General features: G+C 40.5%; 1 protein-coding gene across 3 annotated transcripts in view; it reads right to left on the bottom strand.

The window, feature by feature from the left end:
• Nucleotides 1-25,305, bottom strand: part of nhsl2 (NHS-like 2) — a 120,917-nt gene that overhangs the window by 53,886 nt on the left and 41,726 nt on the right. The window contains exon 1 of one of the 3 annotated variants that reach the window (XM_016676228.1): nt 16,984-17,494. The exons of 1 other annotated variant lie outside the window; for it this stretch is intronic. In XM_016676228.1, coding sequence (XP_016531714.1) covers nt 16,984-17,062 — 79 coding nt within the window. In that variant the 5' untranslated portion in view covers nt 17,063-17,494. Of the gene's footprint in view, nt 1-9,084; nt 9,269-16,983; nt 17,495-25,305 lie in introns of those variants that run through there. One more of the 3 variants, XM_016676229.1, reaches the window with a different exon arrangement.

The raw sequence follows: 25,305 nt of genomic DNA, 5'->3' as shown, positions 1-25,305 counted from the left end.
CTTCCTTCCTCTGCTCAGTAGGTTGTCATAATCCATAGTGTGACATCAAAAAAGGCTAAAATTAAAGTCAAATTGCTTCTGATTTAACACAAGGAATTAAGTTTAATCACACAGGCCAGAGCTCAAAGTAAGCCTGACATATTATATAATTTAATTACGATTTCACTGCCTTTGTTTTTCGACCACCGTTCAAGAAAGCAGTACAACTTCTCCCATTTTTAGCTTTTGTTCAACCATCTTGTCGTCGTTGTAACCGCAGGGTGAGTCTGCCGCAAGTCATCTGGGATGTGTGACTGATGGGAGCAAAAAGGGGCGGAGCTACATCTCATGAACTTCTGCGCCCTACTTTCTTTCTTTATTTCAAATATCTACGCCTCTATTCAGATTATAATAAGCTGATTAACACAACTTTATATTGTGGGTTCTCATTTCGCTTTCTCTGCGCTGGATGTTTTGCAGTCTTATTAATCACGCCACAGACGCCCGACCCCGACAATTTCTGGTTGGGCCACAAATCTGAACTTTATTTGAATCTATTCAATGCAAACACTTGTGCCACAGAATGCTGCAACATCAAAACGAGCAGTGCGTTCGTCGTGATTGACCGGACAACAACGAAGCTGCAAGGAAAGGAAGCAAGTTCTCGTCCTCTTTCTGGGATTTTGCATATGAAACCAGGAATTTGTCTCATCTTTGTTTTCTATTTACAGACTTGGTCAGAAAGCTCGGCTGTAAGTTCAGCCCACTTCACCGGCTCCCATCTGTCCCGCTGTGACGGACCGCGTGTCGCTTTTCCTGCTGCAGCTGTAAATTCAACTTCAAGCTCTACGCAGACACCACTCACACAACACACACAACACACACACACACACAGACACCGATTATCTATCACAGTGATTGATAACGCACATACACAATGCCGCCATCACCGGGCCGCACCCAAAGAGCTGACTCAGCATCGTCTGGCAGAGGTTGGGAAGTTTGTCCATGACTTGTGTGCGCTTCTGAAAAAATAGGGGGTTGCGCTGTAGATCTGTGTGCCCTTTCATCACCCGGGAGGAAAAGACTGCGGCAACCAGACAGGAAATGATGTCACAGCTCTGTCAAGGTCGACGCCTTTGGCACGTTCGCCTCCCAAACCACCGCTGTTTCCTTTATCGAGGTTCCCCCCTCTGTGACACTGTTGGACCCCCATCAGGTAAGGTGATTGCGCACTCGCCCTGCTGTACGCCATCAATCTTCCTTTATCACTGTACCTCACACACACACGAACATGTGCACACTGACCCCTACAGTAATACTCATGTCCCAGCTGATGGCTACACCTGGACACAGATGGTGCAAGCTCTCCTCTATGGACGCACAAAACGCGCCGGACAGCTGTCGACTCCCATCCCGGTGAAATACGTCTGCGAAGCCTCGTTGCTACAAGTTTCAAAATCAAAGATTCAAAAGACAGGAGCAGGAAAAGGAGGGCGTCGATGTCTCCCTACCGATCCTGCCTCCACTGAAACCCACAGCGAGACAAGTTACTCACAAACCCCTTCATGCAGCAAACAAGCTGCCATATCGTACTAACTGGGTAGCTTTTGCTCAGTGCAGCTACAAAACATGATGTCGCTTTAACGTTTCATGCTTTGCAACACTTGTTATGCTTTGAATATTTAATGCTGCAAACAGCAACGACTGTCAAACAGAGCTACTGCTTTTATTTCGGCGTTGAGGCGCGCAACGCTAAGCTATGCAAGAGGCGTGATATCAGCTCCATTGATGGGGGTAGTAAGACAGGCCTGTTTGTTTTATTTTTTTTTATCTCGACTGATTCAATGTATGTTGAATTGACGCACTTTATTGGCTGTGTTGGGATAATTGCCAAACAGTTACAGAAAACTGGGAAAGTACAAGAACATACACATTTCAATGCTTCTGCATAACAGAATCAAAAGTGATTTAGACCTTTTTCATTCTCAAATGCCTGCAGTCTTTATTAAAAATCCTAAACAACAACGACCATCCAGTCAGTGACTTGACCTGATAATCCTTTACTAATAAACAAAATATGCATATCCAGTCATTTCTTTTGTAGCCACTTTTTTATTTCTCTTGACTAAAGTGAACAGAAAATGTACCAAGCAGTACTTTGACAGTTTTCCTCATTTGCCAGAAGAGACTACAACCTCTAGAGATCCTACATCACCATCCGTCAAGCCCTCCAATTTGTCCTGGAATGCTCGCTGCCGTCCCTTTGTGGACAGATATAACCCCCATCACAGAGCAAACTCCAGTGGTGCAAGGTGACCGACACCAGCTCCCACTGCAACACACATCCATAACTCTCCATAATGTCTTTTTCCCAGCCCACAGAGTCAGAACTAAGCGTCAGTGTAGCAGCATGTTTGTGCTTTCCTTGCCTTGATGCTGTGCAGACCTCCCTACAATAACTAAATCTAAATACCTTCCGGACTTGAAGGGGTGTGCTGCCTCATTCGTTCAACTTCCCAACGCAGCAGCCTTTGTCTCAGCGGAAAATTCAAAGGAAACGGGACTCCATATGTTTCCTGTTCTCCTTTCACTCACTGGACAGATAGCTCCAACAAATTTCAGTGGTGCTCCATGATGATCTAATGAGCTAATGGCAAATCGACAAGCTTGGCAAGTCTCTTTCCCTTTAATATGATGGCAGTTTTTAGCTCCTTTCAATTTTAAGTTTGGTTATGAAGATATGCATCTTTGAATTACTCTGATCCAGCATCGCTTTTCTACACATCTGACTCTGCAGAATGAGTGCAGTCTGGCTAACACAGACTTTTTGGACATGTCAACTAACTTCAGTAGCATTACAGTTCTGAGATGGCATAAATGAAGGATCTAAAAAGCTTTACTTACTCTTTGGCTACTCTATGCCAACACTCTGTCTGCGCTGATGAAGGTTCACTTGCCTCTGCGTGCAAAATTCTTGAAACCTGTCTGCTTAAGCTACTAATGATTTGATAATTTGGAGGTGGCCACAGTTTGTGTAAATTTTGTCCCAAGATGGTCAGTTAGTCATAAACACAAATGTGACATTTTGGCTGAATTAAAATGCCCCAATCCTCTAACAGCACCAGACTGTAAATTGTTGCATCCTTTAACCCAGTAAACACAAATCATCTGCAGCAAAGTAATTTCATGAATTATACACACACTTCACCTGATTTTTCACAAAATCCCCTTGGTTTCTTTAAGTTTGGACCAACCTAAAAAGTGTTTAAGTCAAGTCATATGCTGCTACGTCAACATTAACGCTGTATTGTTTTTTCATCCACCTTCTCTGATGTTTAACTTTAAAAGGCTTTGATGGATCCTACATATTACCGGGTTTAGTTTTCTAAACCCGGTAATAAGGAAATACAAGAATCTGGAAGATTCAAAGTTTATTGAATTTCTACACACATCAGAATGATTAGCATTAAGACGCAATGTGTCCATTTGTCTTCTGCTGAACTGAGACTTTAATTACATCCTAACACACAGTTCAAAACAAACTGGTGATAAAATTGTGGATGTAAATACACTGAGAAGCTAGATGTCTACAGTCTTTTTTCCTCTGTTTTGTAAACCTAGGTGCAATCAAAATACTTCAGCAAAAGTAGTTTAAAGGTCAGAGCCGTCATTAAGGCAGGAATTTGATTAAAGATTTAAATCCACACAGTAGCATATGTTAGCATTCCAGACTCTGCAGAGCAGCACAAATGTTCTGTGGTTTGAGGGGCTTTCTCTGGAGATGTTGGCCTTGCTGTTTGCACATTACGCCTTCAGTGGAAAATTTATTGCATCTGCAGAATGTCACCTTGTTGCCTCGGAACAAATCGCCTGCTCTTTCTATTGTATTGTTTTATGAAGACTTAATCTAAAGCTGTTTGTTTTGTTACTACAGACCATCTCTGATCGAACTACCAAGTAAAACTATAGTTAAAATAAACAAGTGGTGATGATTATTGGCTTGGTTTGCATCATTATGACAACTTGTTTTTACCATTTAAATGGAATGTAATAAAAATACCATGGCTTCTATGCTGTCTTATTGATTCTAGAATATGTTTTTAGTGTATTTCAGGTCTAAATAAAAACAGGATTTTTGCAGCTTTAGTCCTTGTTTCTGCATTTCTAAAAAGAAATACCTCAAACAAATAGAGCTTACTTTATTAATGATTATTTGAAAAGAAGGAAAGAAAACTGGTTGCTTATCCCTGATTCTTTACAGTCTGGCTGTCAATGTGTTGGGAAAACTGAAAAAGCTACATTTGGCACAACGTTTTTGCATAACTGGAGCAGAGCACTACTTTTTCTCCCAAAGGTGGTCGCATTTAATAAGGAAACCAACTAACAGTTTATTAGCCACATGTGTAAAACTCCAGAGTTTCTATTGACATTTTTGACACCACTTTTTTTTTAAGACAAACACAACAAGAAAACATGGGAATGGAAGCTCAAACTATTATCAACTGAATAAATCGAGGAATAGGTCGTGCTGCTGTCAGTTGGAGCCCCTCAAGACTTACAACATACACACAGGAGTAAATCTTTATCAGTATCTGCATCGTGCAACATGAAATTAAATGGTGCCATATGTAGCAATACATTTGGAATAATCTGTAGGCGATTAGCAAAATGAGTTGCAGTGCTCATGCCAAAGTAATTTTTGACATGTCCAAAAAATGACTCCACCCATGTTTAGCCGAGGATCAAATTGTTTTGAAAAACAACACTGGGACATTATTTAGCCATGACTGCAAACCTTCCTACACCACTGAACTGTAAGGCACCACTAAGGTTTGATGTGGATGTCGGTAAAACCAAGTGGTAATTTTAAGGAAATGTTGTTCCCTGAAACTGTTGTCATTGTTTATGTTAGGTTTTTTTTTATGTTATTTTGGATGTATGAAAAATAAAATATAAAAAATGATGAAATTCAAGAAAACTTTGGTGTAAAAATTATACAAAGAGGCAGAAAACAAATTTCAGCCTGGAAGAATATGAACGCTTAAAATAAATAAATAAATAGACACTGAAATCTTACCTTTATTCAATCTTATTTTTAAAATCTAGGTTCATGTCTGTAATTTGTATAATGTGACATCTGACTAATTTTGTGATATCATACGTTAATGTCAAAATGGAAAAATATGGAGATGTAAACCTAGAAAAATATGAACATAATAGGACCATTTAGTAACCAACAATTTTCCATGTTGGAAAATTAGTAGCCACATCGTCAGACACTAATGGGAATCTTAATACATAAAACTATTGCAATGTACAATTAAATATGTGTCACTATAAGTGTAGAGTTTCTTTTAAAGAGCATCTTATTGTCCTCTGAGATGTAAACCTAGAAACACTTTTGTTAGTGTGGCTAATAATCCTCAATCAAGGGTCGGGTCAAAATGAAAAGACTCTCAAGGCTTTCACAGTAAGACATAGTTGAAGCTGATCCGGCTAATGGAAGTTTGGCCAATTCTCAGGGCTTTTACATTTATTACTTCTACTCAGTGTACGTTTCACAGTTTTGTTTGGATGCAAATGAAGATTAATGCAATGCCTCCATCCGTACCTGCATGTCATTCAACCTCAGTAATTCATCAAAGTTGCTCCCTTTGTGCCAAAAATGATCAATTCACATATTAGCCGCACGCGTCTTTAATCTCTCTTTGTCTGCTTTCACTCCCCTTCCCTTCAAAGCCGTCAACTCCGTCCATCTGAACCGGCTGCTCTGACAATCACGTCGCCACATTTAGCAACTCATCAGCATAAAAATTCAATGAGGCTTGATTTCTTCTCCCTTCATTTTCATATTAAATTGTGCAGAAGAGCTAATGGGCAAAAGACTTTGCGGCGTGAGATAATGAGTGGAGTATGTGTACGAGTGTGTGTGTGTTCTTTGTGTAACTGAATATGGGCATGTGAAATACTGAGTGTGAGCGCTGCTAGCATATGACTGTGACTGTGTGTTGTGGCTCATGCTTCCACACTAGAGGGTAAAATGTTGAAGATGAAAATACTAACCGCGTGCGTGTGTGTTACATGTAATCAAAGTAGCACTATGGTAACCACTGTACCAGAGCACAGAGCTGTCTCCAAACCACAATCAGAACGCACTCTCAGCAACATGAGCAACTCGGTGTGTTTTGTACGCCAAAATGAAAAGGAAACCTTCACTGCCCAAGCAGCGAAGAGTTTCACAGGGCAGATGAGACAAAGATCCTTTCAAACGAGATGACGCATCAGCTGTATTTCCATTACAGATGTACGCAAAACTTTGTAAATATTTCTCATGATGTAGGAAAAATACAATTTCGCGATTGCGCTGTTTTCCTTAAATATGAAACGTAATCGAAATCACACGTGAATAAGTTTTTCCACGAGATGAGTCACTAAATAAACAAACCACTGCGTTATCCGCCAACTACTTCCTGTCGTCTTCTACTTCATGGATTGCGCCAGTGGTAACATCCAGTTGTTGATCGCTTGACTACTAGGATGCGAAAAACGTGTTTCCATTGCAGTTTTGCAAAATAAGCCAATTTCAATACGGCCCAAGAAGGGGAAAAAAAAGGAAAAAAAACACCTCCTCCTAGCTAAGCCAAAAGCTTTAATAAAAAAAAAAACAAGTTAGTATTGATTTTCTTATTTTTCTGTTAAGCAAATTTATTTTTGAAATGTCAAATTGCACAATTATATGGTCAATTTAAACCCAATTACTAATCGACTCTGAGAGAAAGTTTCAGACAATGCAACATTACTGGCTTCATGCAATGATTTTATACAATGATGACGGTCGGTTTGAATAAAATTACCAAATAAATCCTGATGTCTTTCATGTGTTTGAAACACTGTGTGTATCAGATGAATCAATGCGAGTTACAATTTTTAGAGCATCCTGTCAGATGAAGGTGTTTACCAGTGAATTCACAGCTTTTACAGTCTAGTTTTCACACCTTTCATATAATGTACAGCGAGGCTTACATGTTGGAAGTGATGAGTTTATGTTTCCTTGTGAAAAGCTACACAAAAAGGGGGATACATCCAAATGTCTCCAGGTTAAAGGTTATCCACTTACTTAGCTTTTCTTTAGGCATTTCAATCTTCAAAAACATGCATGGTAGTTGTAAGATTGTCCACGTATGGTTGTCTCTCTTGGCGGTTATCTCATTAAGACTCGAGCAGATTTCCTAACACTGGAGATTTTGTCAAAGTGGTTAAAATCAACCAGTGGAGTATGAAATATTGTGTCCTGTTGTAATAATGAAATGAAACTGGCTGATAGCTTTGGCTTTGGCAGAAGTATAGGTGAAGTCTAAGGAACAGTAAAATGTTACTAAAGCTATCAAACCCTCATTTAAACATGACAACATCAAATGTGTGGTCTTGATTGATGACAAGACAAATATACGGCTAGACATCATTTAACCCAAGCGGTTTAGTTTGTCTTACTACATGTACAAGTACCAAAAGAATCCATTTCAAATTTGGAAGGATTTCAACCCAGTTCTGAAAACCATCTACTCGTCTACTTTCGGGGATGTACAGTTGGTAACTCTGTCACCTTGCAGCAAGAAGGTCCTTCATTCAAATTCCAGCCTGGTGTCTTTCTACATGAAGTTTGCATATTCTCCCCATGCGCGTATTGCGATTTGCATTTCTCTAAATTGCCCTTGGATATGAGTGTGTGTGTGTGTTTATGTCTCCTGTTTGTGTCTCTGTGTTGCTCTGTGAAATACTGGTGACCTGTCCATTGTGCGCCTCCCACTCAATAACAGCTCCGGATAGGCACCAGCCCCTTACAAGGATAAGGGGGGATAGACAAAAAATGGATGTCTCCTTCACCCTTTGTTTATATTTATAGTATGAAGCATAACTTCTAACTAGAACGGCTACACAAGAGCTCCTATAAACTTACTGCTACCATGAGCATTCTCTGCTTTCCATTTATGAGAAAGAAATGCTGATGTGCTCAAGGTTTATGCAGGCAACTCAGAATTGAGACTTTGAAGATGGTTATGAATGATAGTTAAGTCCTATATCACAACAAACATGTATAAATGAAATGCAGGGAACCAAAACTATAACATTTCTGATTATCTAGTTATCCAATTTACTAGCTAGCTAGCTAGAGAGTCATATGCTAGCTGCTAATGGCTTGTTTGTTTGCTAGCTAGGTAAGCTGCAAGCTAGCTTAACTTGCCAAGTTTAACCAAGAAGGAGGAAACGGAAAAGGAGATTGAAACAATACTTTACAACTAATATCTGCTTTTCATTCTTGCATTAGAAAAAAAGAGAAAAAAGGTATAATCTCAGCATTTGAGAACTATTGCTAAATATAGCAGGTGATTATTCAACACATTAGCTTAAAATAGTCATAAATGAATGTTAAAGAAACAACATGACAATGGAAGCAATAATCAAATGTCAACAAAGTAATACTTGCTATCCATCCCATGTTTCTTTTGAATTTTCTGCAAATATTGTAAAAAAAATGTGTGAAAACAGCTAGAAAGGTTCAACAATTTGACAAAAACTAATTGCTTTCTCCACTTTCTTATTAAATGCATCAAATAAATCAAATGTAAGCGCATTAATTTAAATTACTTACTTCTAAATAAAGTAAGCAAACTTTTAAGCTGAAGGTTTTTTTTTCCAATAGTAGCACGTTAGTGTAGATTTCACATGAATGTTCAATGTGAAACCATTCAAATCATTAGAATATAGCAGTGTCTTAATTCTAGGTTACATAATATATTAGTCCTTAAAATAATGTAAAGCTCTGCCCTGCTTCTCTGTTTAACTAGTTATCTGTGATTTATTGCCATGACAAACAGCAGCTTCCTTTCTATTTATCCCCCCCAATAACGTCCAGGAAAATAACAAAACCAAAACACCTCAAAAGAAATAATACACATCCATGCTAACCTCACTAACACCAAGGAGAACATTCCTGAGCTTTGCTAATCTCAACAACAAGCTGAACCCATCGTGTCAGAGTAACTCTGCTCCCGGCACCAACTTTTTCTACGTCTCTTTTAAAGCATTCCTGGTGTCTCTTACCCGGTCTGGCCCATAAAAAGTCCATGTTCGAGTTCCTAAACTCCTTCTGGGAGCAGCTCGCTTACATCCATGCTAGAAACGAGGGAGGAGGAAAAGAGGAGGAAGAGGAGGAAAAGAGGCGAGCTGCTGCCTGCTGAAGCAAACCCACTGACTCACTGAAGGCCCGGAGCTGCCGGAGTGTCAGCGGGTCCGGTTCGAGAGAGAGAGGCGGGAAAAGACCGAGCGGAGACCGGGGACAGCAGCTCGTTTTTACTAGCGGTGTGAAAAGAGAAAGGGAGGAAACTCTTGGTGCAGGCTGCAGCGCTTTAACTCGCATGTTGTTCCCCCCCCCAAACATATCTCTTCAACTAACTCCACATGCCTTTTCCCCTCTCCTCGTTTCCTTTCAGCCGTACCAGTACGGAAACATAATTATTAAAAACATAATAAAAAAAAAATATAGCTGCGTTTTCCATTAACCGTGGAACTGCGTAAATTGAAATTACAAAGATGAATTTGCTTCACTGGAAACACGACAATTTAGAAAAAATAAAAAGGTTTTTGAGGCCGATTTTCAGCCGTATTATTCCGCAGAAATGTAATAACACTTTTTTCCCCACATCACACAAGTCACATGATTAACAGCCGGATGTTACTACTGACAAAAACCATGAAGAACATAACAGGAAGTGGTCTTCTTCTTCGTTTGCAATTTTCTTCCAGACAAAATGCAGCTGGCTCCGCCAGAACTCTCACAGCATCACACAGTTCATGAAGCTATGTGTCTTTTTAACGTTTTGAATCCAAAGCTCTTCTGTAAAGTTATGGACTATAATTTCCTCAAAACGCAGCATACATGGACCCTCCCAAGTATAATGAGCTTGTTGCTCCAGAGCCTCAGTAAGGCTCCAAAGTCTCCTCTGATGGCTGATAGATGATGGCCGCTACCGCCAGGGCTGTGAATTATGAAATAACTGTTTACATTGTCGCGGCCATGATTTTTAATGACTTGTCGCGTGAACAAGTTTATTCTCGTGTGATTTTAATTTAATTTCTTACATAATGGAATCACACAATTGTGTGTTGATTTTTTTTTTACATTAGCAGAATATAAACAAATCTTTGCGCACGTTTAATTTTCCTGTTCAAAGCGTCCTCACCTTATATGACCTGTGTTTTTGCAGCAAAACAGCGTGCCTAACATGCATGTGGTGAACAGAAAAAAAAGGACTAAACCCAAAACTATGTTGAGAGGTGGTCAGAGCCGCAGGAAGCTATCAGGAAGTAATGAACATGGTCACAGTTCTTGAGACAGCAATCTGAGGTTACAGCCGCAAAATGTTACTAATCTGGGAGTTTCAGGTACCTGAAGCCACCTACAACTAGTTAATTCTCTAAAGAAGGTCTTCTTTATTTATTGGTGTCTGTGTGGCATATGTTTTTGTACTGTGTTTTATATCTCAGCATTCTTATAGTTTCTTTGTTTTCTTTTCAGAACTCGCTCAGCTCCTGCAGGATCTGTTCCAGGTCACCAATGGCTGTGGCCCGTCTTGGCGTTAGCTCCTCCGCTACTCGCTGGCGTTAGCCTAACGTTTCATTTGAAAGTGTTACCAACAAAATACAGCAGACGATTTCGTCCAAGTAGGGAATTATTATGTTTGTGAATGTGTTCAGTACTACAATATTAGCAAAGTAAATGTTAATCTCTAAACTCAAATGCTTTCAGTTTCTTTGCTTTTTTTTTGATCCAACATAACTATTGTCACCAACTTTGCTCTTTTCCTTCCTCTCCTTGACATCAGCTTCCTGAAAACGACAGAGGTGACTGGCAAGCAGGCACTTTTCTGTGTGCACACACAAAAATCCGTGCAACAGTACCACTCTGGTACCACTCTGTGGGTGTTAACAACAGTTGATACAAGCAAGAAATCAGTATTTGTTCCCCAGCAGAAAGGCTCTCAGATCTCCACTGCAGCTGCACAGTAACCAATGAGTCTGCGGTTGCAGCTCGCTGGCTCCAAGGAAACTGGGTCTGAAGCACAGCAATGCAGAACAATGTCGGTTGTGGAGGAGGACAGGAGCTCAGTGGTTGGTATCCTTTTAATCAACGAGGGTTAAGGATGTCACAGCAGGTCTAAGGGATATTTTTTAGCCATTATGACAAAACATCATTGTTGTTCTAGCGATCCGTGGGTTGTTACATGTTCGTCCAGACAGAGATATATTTAGTGTTTTCTGCCCGAGGTTTGTTACCTGCTCTGCTGTTATTGCTGTGACCCAGCAAAAAGAAACGCTGACATTTCTAAGGACTTGCAGCAATTCCTTTTAGAGAAAGAAGGAACTCGGAGACAAAAATAAATGTGTACGAAGCATAAAAGTCCTCAGATAAAACTTGAAGTCGGGGCAGGTAGACGGAGATAGGAGAACTCTTGTAACAACAAAACATCACTCTTGCTAATGCGTCTTTGCTGATAGGCTGCTGTATCCTAAATGCACAAAGGAGCGTTATCATAGCTCCTTCCTCCCAGTCATTGCACCAGACCATATACTTTCAGAAAGTCTCTTTTTGCACAAATATACAAAACTACAACATGTACAGTTTTTATATGATCCCAAAACTGCAAAAACACAAAATCTTCCCAAGTATTTTTGGTCTATTTTCTAGTGCAAATATCTTAGGACCCTTAAAATAAGATGAAACTAACATAGAAGTAACTTTTCAGCAAGATATTGGAGCTTGTTTTCAGGAAACAATTCTTTAATTTTGATGAAAACTACAGATTATTTCACTTATAACATGGGTGAAATGTCCTGTTATAAGTACTTTGTCATCAATATTAAAGAATTGTTTACTTATATCAAGTTCCTACAGCTTGAAGTAAGTTACTTGTGAGTTAGTTTTGTCTTATTTTAAGTGTACTAAGACATTTACACTAGAAACTACACCAAAATTACATGGTAAGATGTGTTTTTGCAGTGTTTTCACTTGTACATTTCTTAGAATCTTCATCTACTATCTTTAATAACTGTATAGTTTTTCTAACAGAGTTTATTTTTACCATATTATGCGGTCTCCAAATTATTTTTCACTGGATTCACAGGGTTGCTGCATAATCAGTGGGTTGATCACAATCAGCTGGACTTTCTTAGACAGAAAACTTTTGACCAATTGGCATGCTGAATTAAAATTATTATTAGTTTAATTAGATTAACATTTCTGGACATGGATTAAAACTATTAATAGTGAAATGAAACTGTCACAATGATTGCCTGAATTTGCTTTAAAACATTTTCTGTTACTCCCATTCAGGTGTAATGTAAATACACACACACCCATCATTTATTACATAATAAGCACAAAACACATACAAGCATAGCTAAGTGCACTCAACATGTTTACATTCATGATCATTGGAGAGAAAAGGCTTTTTCTTGGCATGCCTCCCACATGACTGGCTGACATGTAGACATGATCTAATGGTTGTTATGGAGACTTGGTACTAATCTTGGCTGCGATTCTGACATTGAGCTTTGAAGAACACTTTTTTTTCTTTCGGGTCTTATGGTCCGAGAGATTTAAGAGAGTCAAAGCAGAAGTAAAGAATTTGTCACTTGTAGCACGCTGGATGCTGCCTTTCCAATAAAAGTAAGGTATTCCTACAGGAAACAAAGTGCGACACACCCACCAGGCTGCGGACAAGGGCAACACACACACACGCGCGCACACACACACACACACACACACACACACACACACACACACTCTCTCTCTGATGTTAATGAATGGACAATCTGAAAGCATTCACACCCGCGCGCAGCTTCGCCGGCTGCTGGCGAAGCGCCGACCGGGAAATCAGCTGACCCGCTTTAACACCTGTATGGTTACCATGGCAACAGTGGGCCCTCCACGGCGCACGTTCCCACGGCTCTGTTTCCGATCTCTTCCCATTTCTCCCAAACTCCCCACTCCCCACCCACTTCTGATTCCTCTTCCTCTTTCTTTTTTCTCTCTCTGTTTCTCTCATGGTTTATGTGGACCATTTCCTAATTCTTGGTCCACATCAACACCATCATCATCATCATCATCATCTCCATGCACACAACCCTTTCTCCCACCCTCCCGCCTTTGCTGCAGGAGGCTGAATATGACATCATCTATCCATTCGAAAACATCTGAATGAAGAGGTTCAGCTTGAGCTTCTATGGAACATCATCCCTGCTAAAAATATTTTAGGTATGACTAAGTACAGAAACTATCAGGGTTTTTTTTGTGTGTGTGTGTGTGTGTGTGTGTGTATTATAAAATAAATTAATGTGCAAGAGAAAAGTGTGATAGATATGTGAGCAAAATCACATTCTACATTGATAGTCTCATCACTAGCATTGCTAATTCAGAGCAATCCTGACTTCCTGCAGACTTCAGTTCACAACAGAATTGCGCACAGCAATTGCAAAATTGTGTTGTTAACGTTAGCAACATATAGATGAATACTTGCGCACATTTGTACTGGAAACGCAGCTACTGTCATGTTGCTTATGCAATGTTAAGATGCAGGTAAAACTAGCAAGAGGAGAGACAGTACATGTTCTTTTCTCAATCCTTTAATTTTAAAAGCTGGAGGAGTAAAAAAAAACTTCTCTTTTTATCAGCATCTCTTACAAACAATCCAAACTGTAAGTGCACTTCAATCAAATGTTTTGCGCAGTGATGACTGTAATGAAACGTTATCCAGATCGCCTGAGGTTGCTTCGTGATTTGGTTGGCAGCTTTGATGACTAATTTAGTAAGAAATATGACACTATAGCCAAAACAAGGAAGATGGTTCATTTGCATATTTAACAAAGTGCAGAAATTCCATGATGAGAGACTTGAGCTGAACAATATACCACAAAAGTATCAATTATTGTATCATTAATAATTTATCGTGATACATTTCATATCACAATTTATTGTTGTTGCAATAAATTCCACTTAATGATGTTTGAAATGCCCCAAAACTGTCTGTATTGAGATTATTTAAATTTTTTTTTTACTATTTTCTCCATTCAATCAAAGAATCAATAAATGTAAAAACATAATTAAAAGTAGGTTCTGTGTACAACTTTGATACAAATTTATTTTTTATAAAGCTGCTGTCCTATGGAAACATGTTACAAATGGGAATGTTTTTCAGTCATACTATCTGTGCCTCTGGGGCTTTGATTGCTGAACCATACAGCCAGAGCCAGAGTAATAAATAGTTTCTATTGTTACTTTTATTTTCACAGAAGTACCACAAAACATCATGATAAAACTCTTAGAGTTTAATCTTCTCCCATCCCTACATGATCACATTATGTCAGTGCAATAATAACCTTGCTAGGACATTTTGGTATGAAGTACTTGTTGGCTGATTCGCTCCACGTGTCACCAGTTAATACTTTACATGCCAAAGCAATTTTCAGCCTGACACAGACTAACAGCTCCAGAGATGCTGAAGGTCACTGAGTGCATTGGGACCAAACATGACAAAGACAAATGTGGATTTCTCTCCGCTCACATCGTCACTGCAGGATTCGCCTGTTATATCGCTACAGTGTGGTATTCTGACGCTACGTGGGTTCGGGTTGCAAAAGCCAACAACTAAAGAGTGATTTAAACTTAAACCTTAGAGCTACAAACCGACTGGTGAAATGAGGTTAAAACGACTATGGTTAAAAGTTATTCCCTCATCAAAAACACACTTGGAGTGTTGCCTTGATTTGTTCACACGTTTAAGAAATCCTTTAATCTCCAGTGGCAACCAGTCAGCTGTGCAAAACGCCTGGGTGGACCTAGCTCCACCTTTGAGCTGCAGTTTCCAAGCTTCTGCCTCACAGAGCATTTCCTCCCCTGTGACTCCTTCAGACTAGCCAGCAGCAATTAGCAAACACCTGGTGGAACTCTGAGCTCCGTATATGAGCTCCTTCTCAGTGAAATGTTGGTAAAAATGTTGTTAAAGGGTTAATAGAGGAGCCATGTTGTGACAACTTCCTGAACGCAAAGTTTCAGAAAGAAGCAGGAGCTTCTTAAAGAGACAGAGGCCCATTTTCAAGGCGTTAAATCAGAAAGTAAAATTTCTTTTAAGTCATATTTGATAAAAGTAGCATTTCTATAACAACATAGTATAATGATTGCGCTATAAAATGGCACTATGATATGGCACATGATACTGGCCCTTTAAAAGAACCTAAATTATTTCCAGCAGCATCTGGCAGAGACACTTCATCCAAATCCATTTTACAGCAACGCTGTCAAGGTTACTGCCACACGACAAGAGAATTACTTTATGCCCATAAAAAACACTTCTTTTTCAGCATGGCAGGTATTTCCAAGCGTGTATCACACACAAGTTGTCGGGAAGCTCTTCACCTGAAAAGCAAGAGGTGTCATTTTTCAGCCGAGTCCAAAATCCTCTGATTTATGAAAAGTAAAGAAAGGAAAAATAAAACCTCAGATTCGCCTCTCGTCCTCTGCGCTGTCGTCGGCACGGCACTAAATCATGCAGCCGCATTTGTAGCGCAGCACTGAGTGACGGTGATGTGGTCGTTTCCTGCTGTCTGAGGCGAGCAAATGAGCTTCAGATGCTGATTAGAGCCAAGGTCAAACGGATGGGCGGCTGTCAGTTTGGGTTAAAGCTTGCATACGTTCTGCACGAATGTGCTACGATAGGGGATCATGTTTAGTTTTGGGAGGAAAGGGGGAGTAAATTGATGCATTTCTCTTATTGCAACACCTTCCTTCTCTTAGTCCTTCAATATGTCTGACCTTCCAGATCTCCCAAAAAATGTTTTATCTGGCATTTTTCCTCTCAGAGGAACCCCTCGCCTTTAGAGATAATTAAAGAGCTCGCCGGTGATGCTGTCCAGCCGTGCAAGATGGGCAATCTCACACAGTGTGTGTACGCACTCATCCGTACACACACTCAAGCATGGACAACGCTGCAGGATGTGGCAGTGCATCGAAGAATGTGTGAAGCCTAAGGACTCACAACCCACAGAGAGAGGGAGAGAGAGCTTTGCAGTAATAGTGAATCAGAAGCGTATCAATTACACACTCTCACACACCGTTTCACAGTCTGGTCACACGCCAAGAAGAAAACGACCAATTGACCTACTTCACTCAAAACCTGGCAACCAAGACGAAGCGAAACCCGCATGCCAGAGGCAGGTGAGTGGCAAATGGACGGGGTTAGAGTCCTTCACTACGAAAACAGTGGATTTGTGGAAACAATGGATGAAGCAACAGCGAGCTGGACGGCTAAAACAAGAAGCCGAAAAGCTGTACGAGTCTGGGAAATGAAGCGGAGTTTATGGACACAGAGGCGACAAAATCAGGAGACGGATGCATTTAGAAATCGTCTTGATGGAGAAGTGCCGTTTCCATATGCAGATGCAGAATGAATGGAGGCTTCCCAGTGCGAATGAATGAATGGAGGGAGGGATCCACAATGGGAAAATGCTGAACTGGGTGGAACAGCGGACCGTGAGACGCTTTATAATCCATAATGATGAGGGATTGATTGTTTGCTTTGAGGCTGGAAAACTGCAAAGATGCTCAGGCAACATCTGGGTGTAAATGAAGACTTGATGAAGGGGAAGAATGGGCAGAAGTAGGAAATGGGAGGGAAAGTCACTGTGCGGCTGTGGGGAACGAAAATGACATGTGTGAAGCTGTACACAAAACGAGCGATTTAAGTGCAAGTTTGAATAAATGAGTGACGAGGGTTAGGAAGAAAAAGATTAAAAGAGGGATGGATACGAAGTGTAATTACACAGAATTACGCCAATCATGAAAATGGGAATGCATGGATGTGAGACGCATGCCAGGGGAGAAATGTGACGCTGACAGCAAATCATTGCACAAATATTTTTCTTTAAAAAGCACAAGATTTAAAGTACCTGTTGCAGATTTGGGTCTGTGTCTTCCTTTGGGCCGTCTTTGGGAATTGCCCATACTATTCTTCCTGTCCCAGAACATCACCGCTTCATGCCACCGCCACACACACACACACACACACACTGACTGACAGACGGACAGAGAGGCTCTGTGGTCTGAAAGACGAGCCCGGGTCGAGCCGCCGTGTGACTGAGGAGGACGACAGACAGAGTCACAGCATCGCAAGAGACCTCAGAGTGTGTGACTGCACGCGATCTGTGATGAGTGTGTGAGCCCGGCGGGTGATTGCAGATGAGCTACGTGTGTGTGTGTGTGTGTGTGTGTGTGAGAGAGAGAAAGAGAGCTTGGATGCTACGTGAGCTGTTGACAAAGCGGGCTGCATGCCGGTGAAAGCGTGAAAGGTTGCGTGTGTGTGAGGGGGAAAGAGGGATAGTGCTGGCGGAGATGCTCTGACGGTTGCAGGTGAACATGGGAAAACGTCTGTGTGTGTGAGAGAGAGAAAGAGAGAGAGAGAGGGAAAGAGAGAGAGAGAGGGAAAGGGGGGGAAAGGAAGCATGTGAGTTGAGTTGATTAGCTTCCAGCCAGTCGAATTCAGCCTCTGCTGTTCAATTCATAAAGAGAAAAGGGTGAAATCAGCCAATCAGGAGCAAGGGACTGTGAGAAGGAGAGATGGGCAGTAGAGTGAGAAATGGGGAAAAAAACGGGAAAAAAAAATGAAACGGAAAAGACTGAGATGAGATTGGACGAGGAATAATGCTGGTCTGCTTCAAATATAAGGTTGAAACAAGCATATAGTGCTGTGGAGAATGAATGATGTCTTCAGTTTGGCTTGTTTGTGTCACAGTGATTTCTTTCAGGTCATTGAACAAATGATCACTCATACTGATTGCCTACATTTCTCGAGACAGATTACTTCATTTCCCACAATCTGAATGGATTCTAGCAAGTCTGATGAGCTACTTGGGTGTTTCCTCGCCATCGGTGGCGACGACTGTTGGGCGTCACACGCAAAAACCGTTCTATGTGAACGCCTGGAGCAGTTTACTGTGCATCATCGAGAACACGGTCGTAAAACCTGACCTTGGCACAAACGTCCGCTCCAAGTACGCGCTGATCTCCATGGAGTAAAGTACGGCTGAATACGTGGGATTCCTCAACAGGAAGCTCGTCACTCGTTTCTTGAAGAAGTCTTGCCTCTCATCCAAATGGCTTCTTCTTGAGTTACAATAAAAGTTACTTTCTTGAGGTTCCCCTCGTGTTGGATGCACTGTATGTTGTCAACATCAAAGAGCAACTGCTTTTCATCCGCGCAGAAAAAACTGTTTGCATGTGGATGAGCGATGCAGCTTGAGCTAAAAAATTAAATCTGAAGTTAACCTGACTTTCCCACCCCGCAGTTTGACACAACCTCACACACACATTGCAGAGAGAGACTCTGGAAGTCATGTCCATTTGGCAGGAGCGGACCGTAAAGAGCACCGGAGGCCATTCTTGTTCCTGTGCCTCTGTCTTTGAGTTTACTTTAATGATTGCATAACCCATTCTGGAGTCTGGCTTCCGGAGTCATCCGTTTTTGGAAAGTATTTTTAGCTTTTTCTGTCAGTTCTTCCATTTTATGCATTTCTTTTTCCTCTTCATCTAAACTGAAGTCTGTAAAATAGGTCCACATGTTATTTGTTCCAGTTGTATGTTTAAGTACTTTGTCTACGCTGGAACATAGAACACTAGATCCACATACTGATGTATTGCCATGAGAACAGGCTGCAGCCTATATGCCTCTTCTCTCTGCCTCGTCGCACATCCTAATAAACAGCTGTTACAAAAAAAAAAAGAAAATGTGCTGAATGAACACAATATCGCCTAATTGAAAAGAACATCGCACATTTAGGCTTAGTGCTGAAAACACAGAGAAAATGCCTGGCTTGTGTCCAAGCTGCTTGTTCCAGTTTGAAAAGACGTCAAAGTATTTGCTGAGTCAAGGCAGAAGAAGATGGACTGCAGCTAAAATCCTGAATGTTTGCTTGGAATTGTGATTAACTTCTAAACGACGAGCTGCAAATACTGAGCAACATGCATGTCTGGTTTGATAGCATGCACCCACTCACAACTGGTTCCTTCACATTCATTTAGTGCTTGGATCAACAATCAGGAAATGAAAGCACGGCACACAAACAATGACTTCCGTTTGCTCTCTTCTAAAGAAAAGAAAATAAAGGATTTTTTTTTTTTTTACAACCACTTCTGGCTATGGCCTTCGCAGCAGGAGACTAAGCAAATAAATACCTCCATGGACCATCTCTCCTCTGCAGACACATTTTTGCGGCTTTTATTTTCACTTTAATAGTATCATTACTGCTCCTTTCAAGGCTGGAAACATTTGGGTTTTGAGAGGCTGCCGTCTTCAGCGGGCTTTGGATGTTTGTTTTTCTTTTTTTTTATGTAGGGCAAACGACCGATTCAGAAACATAATGCTACATTGGATAAAACAGTTTTTAATAGTCGTCTGATATGTATTTATGCCAAACCTTTTGTATTTGGAATAAATTGGGATTTACAAAACTATGTCAACTTACTTAAGGCCAGAAGAAGAAGAAGAGACATTTATTTCCTTAGTATTTAGTAGAACTGCATTTTAAACTATGAGTATTTTTTAACAGAGTTCTCACAATAGCTTGCTAAAATTTCACATATTGATAGCATGCACCCACTCACTGCCATCTTTGTCAGGTATAATCATCTAAAGCATTGAGACTAAAGCTCAGGAATGAATATTACACTGCGGTTTAGTGATAACTTTGTGCACAATTATTGCATTCCAAACATTTCTTTGGGTATGCAGCTCCTTTAAGCTACAGTGTATGTAAATATCTGGTTTCAGATGTACATAATGTTAAAGAAATTGTTTTATAAATCTAACTTTTATTGGCTTAGTCATGTTAATTCTTTACTGCTGAACTGGCCAATTCCTCTCCATGAAACAAACCATTCCTCTAATTTATAATCATGATTGTTTTATATAAAACAATCGAAGCAGAGTATCGAAAATATATTTTACTGATGTAATCAGTCAGAAACAAAAAAACAGCAATGCTAGACTTGGCTGGTACAACATAAAAACATAAAGAACATATGCTAACTGCTACAGCCAGACGTAAATGCTAAAATGACAGCTAAAAGAAACAGCAAAAAACCTCAAACATTTTGATGATTTATTTATAAAAGAGCAAAATGGAAAAGGTTTTGTGGTATTTAGGTTGTTGGTGGAGTTTGTTCTTGTTAAAAGAGAAAAATTTAATCAATAAAGACTCTGGGTTAGCATCACGTTGCTAGCTCGTTAGCATCACGTCAAATTTCTAAGACAGCTAATCTGCTATCGTGTGTTGTTAGCTCCGACGATGCAGACTTTGTACCCCAAAACTCTACCACTTAATAAAAAGTGTCGCAAACCCAGAACCTTTTTTTTCCTAGCAAGTTTTGCTAGAAAAATTTGGTTTTTGGGCTTCTTGTTTTTTCCGATATTAGCACACTCCCAAAAGTTGGACAAATTGAAACTACTTTCATTACCCACCAAGGTATTCCAATGTACCAGAACAAGAAAACCTGACAGGTGCACAAAAGATGGACAAAATATTCTGTTTCATAACAGAATACTTTTATGAAAGTAATTAATGAGTTCTTCCTTCATTAACTGCAATGTTGAAATTCAGTACCAGATGAGAAATAGTCTGAAAAGTGAATGTGAGGTACAGACGGTGCCACAGACACATTGAGGTTGCTTTCGCCGCTTTCCTCACGGGTCTTTTTAGACGGGCGGACGGGCGCTGTCGCCCTGGAAATCTCAGTTTCTTTTAGTTTGCAGCTAATGTTCTGTGGCATACGTGATACATATTTGCTTAACGAAATCTGCTGGGATTCCCTATTACAAATATCCTGAAACCATCACTAATCCAGGTTTATCCGCGGGCCTCCCACAGAGATTGCTTTTAGTTTTCGCTCATACTTGATCCTGCTGCTTATGTAACGGCTCCAAGGCCCAGAGGGGCGAACAGGCTGCCTTTAAAAGCCAAGCTGCTTGCTTTCTTGCTGATTTGCAGTTTTGCCAGATATTTCATTTTATTTTATTTTTTAAGAATCTCTCGTTAAGTCGACAGCATTGATTTCACACGTTCTGCCACAACTCTTCATGTCTCTTCACTATTTTCGGTTCGGCCGCGTGCCGACAGATCCTTTTTAGCTTGTTTTTCTAGTCGCTACTTCTCTGTCTGAATCCATTTGATCAGATTCTGACTTCCTCTGTCTGTCCCAGAAAAGCCAGCGCAGGTGAGACAGTGTTACTTTCCTCCTCGTTTCCTCTCTTTCCTCATGTCCCAGTCGCATAACGAAGCAGGTGTCGCATCCAGCTTCGGCTTCAGTTTTGAGAGAAACCCCTGACTTTGTTCCTCCGTCCCCTGTGCGAATCTCGACCCCGGCTCTCGTAATATTTGCCGTCCGCTGATCTCGCTCTTGCAACAGTCTTGACCCGACGCAAAGACAATGCCAAGCCAAACCAGAATGGCTTTCAGAAGATCAAAGCCAGGTTCTTTTTTCAACCGTATTCAGGCTTTATTTACCTCTGCTTTGGTCTGTTCAAACAAAGAAACAATATACCTGTTTGACCAGTTCCATGACACCAAAGTAGGGTGGAATAATGCGATTTGTTTTGCTTTCAGCTCCACAGAACTCGATGTGAAAAATTGTAAGCAAACCAGTTTGAAGGACAAAAAGTGAAAATCATGTTTCTAAGTTGCTGATTGAAAAGGAGCAGAAGCACGTATGTATGCGACTAAAAGTCTTCCCTTTGCAAAATATGATACAACTAAGAAAGCCGTCATCCAGACGACCAATGGGCTCAACCGAGAATTCAGTGTTCCCTACTCAGTAACTCTGTCGATACATTTAGAGTAGTTTTAGAGCTGCGCCGTTTGACTCCATGAAAATCACTAAAGTATCCGCTTTCTGGAGATTTTCAGAGATTCTTATTCAGCAGCTGTTGTTGTTGTTTCTGTCCAAATGACACCCAGACAATCCGTTGCAGCGCCTTTTTGATTCAAACCTACAAAGTTGTTTCTTAATACACATTTTTACTAAGTAATTCCAAATATGCATTGAAATTTATTGCGATTTATCTGTTTGTTTGCTAAATTATACAGCCTCCAACTGGGAAAGGGTGCAGACCAATTCACTCCATGCGCCACATAAATTTAAAAGTCACCCATATTTCAGAATGATCTGTCCAGTCAGACAGCCACTGGATGAAAAAAAAAAAAGGCAAATCTCAATATTTGTCAGTTTTTAAAGAGTTAAAACAGTCCTGAATTGCTCTGTTCTTGTGAATCAGGGGAAATGTGCACTGACTTGCAGCAGCGTGTGAACACAGGGGGGTCACACAGCCTGTTTCTGCAGCAATGAAGCCCTTATTTGCAGAAACAGTGACTGCTAAACCAAACACAGACATCTTTAAATAAACACATCACCAAAACTAGCACTAAATGAGCAAATAAATCAATTTTATTGTTTTTTATGGATTTCTGCGCCTGCTGGAAGTTACATTTTTACCCAACCGCACCTTGCCACCCCAATAAAATCTGGCCATATATCTGTATGTTATACTTTCTTTATTAAAAGGGCACATTTTATTTGGATACCCCCCAGAAAACCCAAAATATTCTAAAAAAAGAAAAAACTGTTTATAGTTCAAGCGGTGTGGTATGAGGATGCCTGAAAGTAGCACTTCAACGTTAGCGTAGCACGTCAACGTTAGCATAGCACGTCAACGTTAGCGTAGCACGTCAACGTTAGCGTAGCACGTCAACATTAGAGTAGTGCGTCAACGTTAGCACAGTGCGTCGCTGTGAGATGCACTGTGGAACTAATATGGAAACTAACAAATGAAGATGCTTATAATAGGATATTGCTTCACCATCATTGGTTTTGAATTTGCTCTTTAAAAAAGAAAACATAAAACTGAATGCTTGCCTACTTATTGTAGTAAATGTTACAGAGAAATGCATAGTAGCTAGGTTAAAGCCCTTAAGCCATGTTAGTGCCTAGTGTTTTTTAGTTTTAGATGCATATTGCTTCAGGTATTTTTCTGTTTAAAAAAATAAAGAAATGTGTGTAACTCATAATAATGACAACATACAAGGTTTAGTTTAGTTTGTTTTGGGGGTTTTTACAGAAATGCTATTTCTATGTACAGCTCAAATGTAGCGCCACAAATCTGCCACAAATTTACAGCACACTTGTGGCATCTCACCGATTTAGGGTTCAAACTCAAAAAGACTCAATTCCAGCGAAACAACAAATCTTCAAAATGCAGTCGGCAATCAGCCGAATCGTCTTCACTGCAACCAGGAAGCCCAACAACCTTTTGCCCCGGTTAAAACGAAACCGTAAGGAAATGCTTACAGAGGACAATAAAGCTGCGGCAAACCAATAAAACCTGCTTATCTCCCAAGCAAGCAAGTCGTCACAGCTTCACTGTTCAGACACGGCGAGACTACAACTGCATGTATCTGCTGTGCAATGAATGCAAATGAATAAGCAGAGGTACAGTACCTTGCAGTGGTTCAAACAGCAGGTGTAAGCTGAAGTTTTATTAGTGATGACTGAATCAAGTCGACTCCCTCTGGCTGCGAGAGAGCGGGAGCAAAAAGGAGAGCCGAGTGAGAAGGAGAGAGGAGAGGGAGGAGTGGATAAACTTGTGGGCAGAGAAACAAACACACAGAAAGAGAAACAACTTTGATGGAGCAGAAAAACTTAGAGCACTAAATACCCGCGAGGGATAAAAGAGGAGGGGAAACATGAGAGAAACAAAAGCATGAGAAGTGAGGCGAATTGGTAAAAAGAAGTGCAAACGCACAAATACACACAAATTCAGGACCACAAATTCTGGACCAGAGTGGATTATGGGTAATTAACTGCTTTTTAATGATCCCTACAGAGAGGAGAATCCAATAGGAAAAGCAGATTTTCATCCAGCAAAGTTTGTGCCAGAGGAAGAAACGTTGCGATGTGAGCCACTAAATGTCATTAAAGATTTATTCATCTTCAGACAACCACATTGTTGGAATCGTCTCTTGTTGTTTTTGGTGTGTTTGTGAAATGAAGCCAGGGACACGGACACATTAAACAATGTGCAGACGAACCAAACAGCTGGGAGCACATATGGTGCCCCCAGCTACTCCTAACAGGGTTTTTTTTTTATCCCAAAAAGTTACTCGGGTAAATGTAGCTAATTACCGGCTCAATGTGCAATCAGTTGTAAGCTAGCATGTTGCCGAGGTGCTAATTAGCATTTGTAGCATGTACCACTTTTCTGAATTCATTTCCAGTGGGTTGTTATATTCAACAACAAAAAACCCACTAACGCTAGCTTAGCCAAAAAACACAAAGTGTTAAGTTACTTTGCTGGATTACTGAAAATCATAAACTTAATTGGAACTACAGTTGATGATGATGTGTTCATGTAATAGTGTGTAGTGGGCGTCACAGACATGCCAGACCAGAAACATGCCAGCTGGTTTAAATGGCCCCTGAGGCGTTGGTGTGTACATAAACATGCCTCGTCTGTTTGCCTCCTTTTCACCATATTGTTCCGATATCTGTTCAATGGCTCACTCCAAACAAGGTGCTGGGGAAGAGAACTGTCACCTCCAGCCTTAATCTTGTATTAATCCCTACATGTAATCGTATTTGAAGTAACTCCTCATCTGTGTGTTTCTTTGACAGTTGCTATGCTCTACAGGAAGGCTAATAATCTGCTAATCCGCCAACCTTTGCAGAGCCAGATTACTGTTTGGAGTTTGATAAGAAAATGTAGGTGGATGTAAAACATTGGTCAAAATTAAGCATGCAAAAAAAAAGAAGGTATTTTTCTTAAAAGATTGCACAGCTAATGATGAAACCATCTGAGGTAATCCAGTTTGACAGAGTGGGCTTTAGTAAACTACACTTACTGTTAAACTCCTTACTCTTGATGAAAATGCTTTACTATATAAACAGAAGGTACGTTCATGAGACAGTTTTGCAAAACAAATATACTTAAAAATATGATCATGTTCCACCCATGAAAAACTGACCATGTCTTCAACCACAGGTAGCTTTGGTAGAGGCAGTGTAGTGTTGTAGATCAGTGGCGCCCAAAGTCGGTCCTCGATTCCCGGCATCCTGCATGTTTTAGTTTTCTCCCTGATGGTAGTAACAACCTCCTCAGCAGGTCAATGTTCTTCTTAGGGCTTCTGATGAGCCGTTATTTAATCCAGGTGCGCTAAACCAGGGAGAGA

This window comes from Poecilia formosa, unplaced genomic scaffold (genome assembly GCF_000485575.1).
Source record: "Poecilia formosa unplaced genomic scaffold, Poecilia_formosa-5.1.2 Scaffold130, whole genome shotgun sequence".
NCBI lineage: Eukaryota > Metazoa > Chordata > Actinopteri > Cyprinodontiformes > Poeciliidae > Poecilia > Poecilia formosa.
This window is presented reverse-complemented; position numbering and strand designations above follow the sequence as displayed.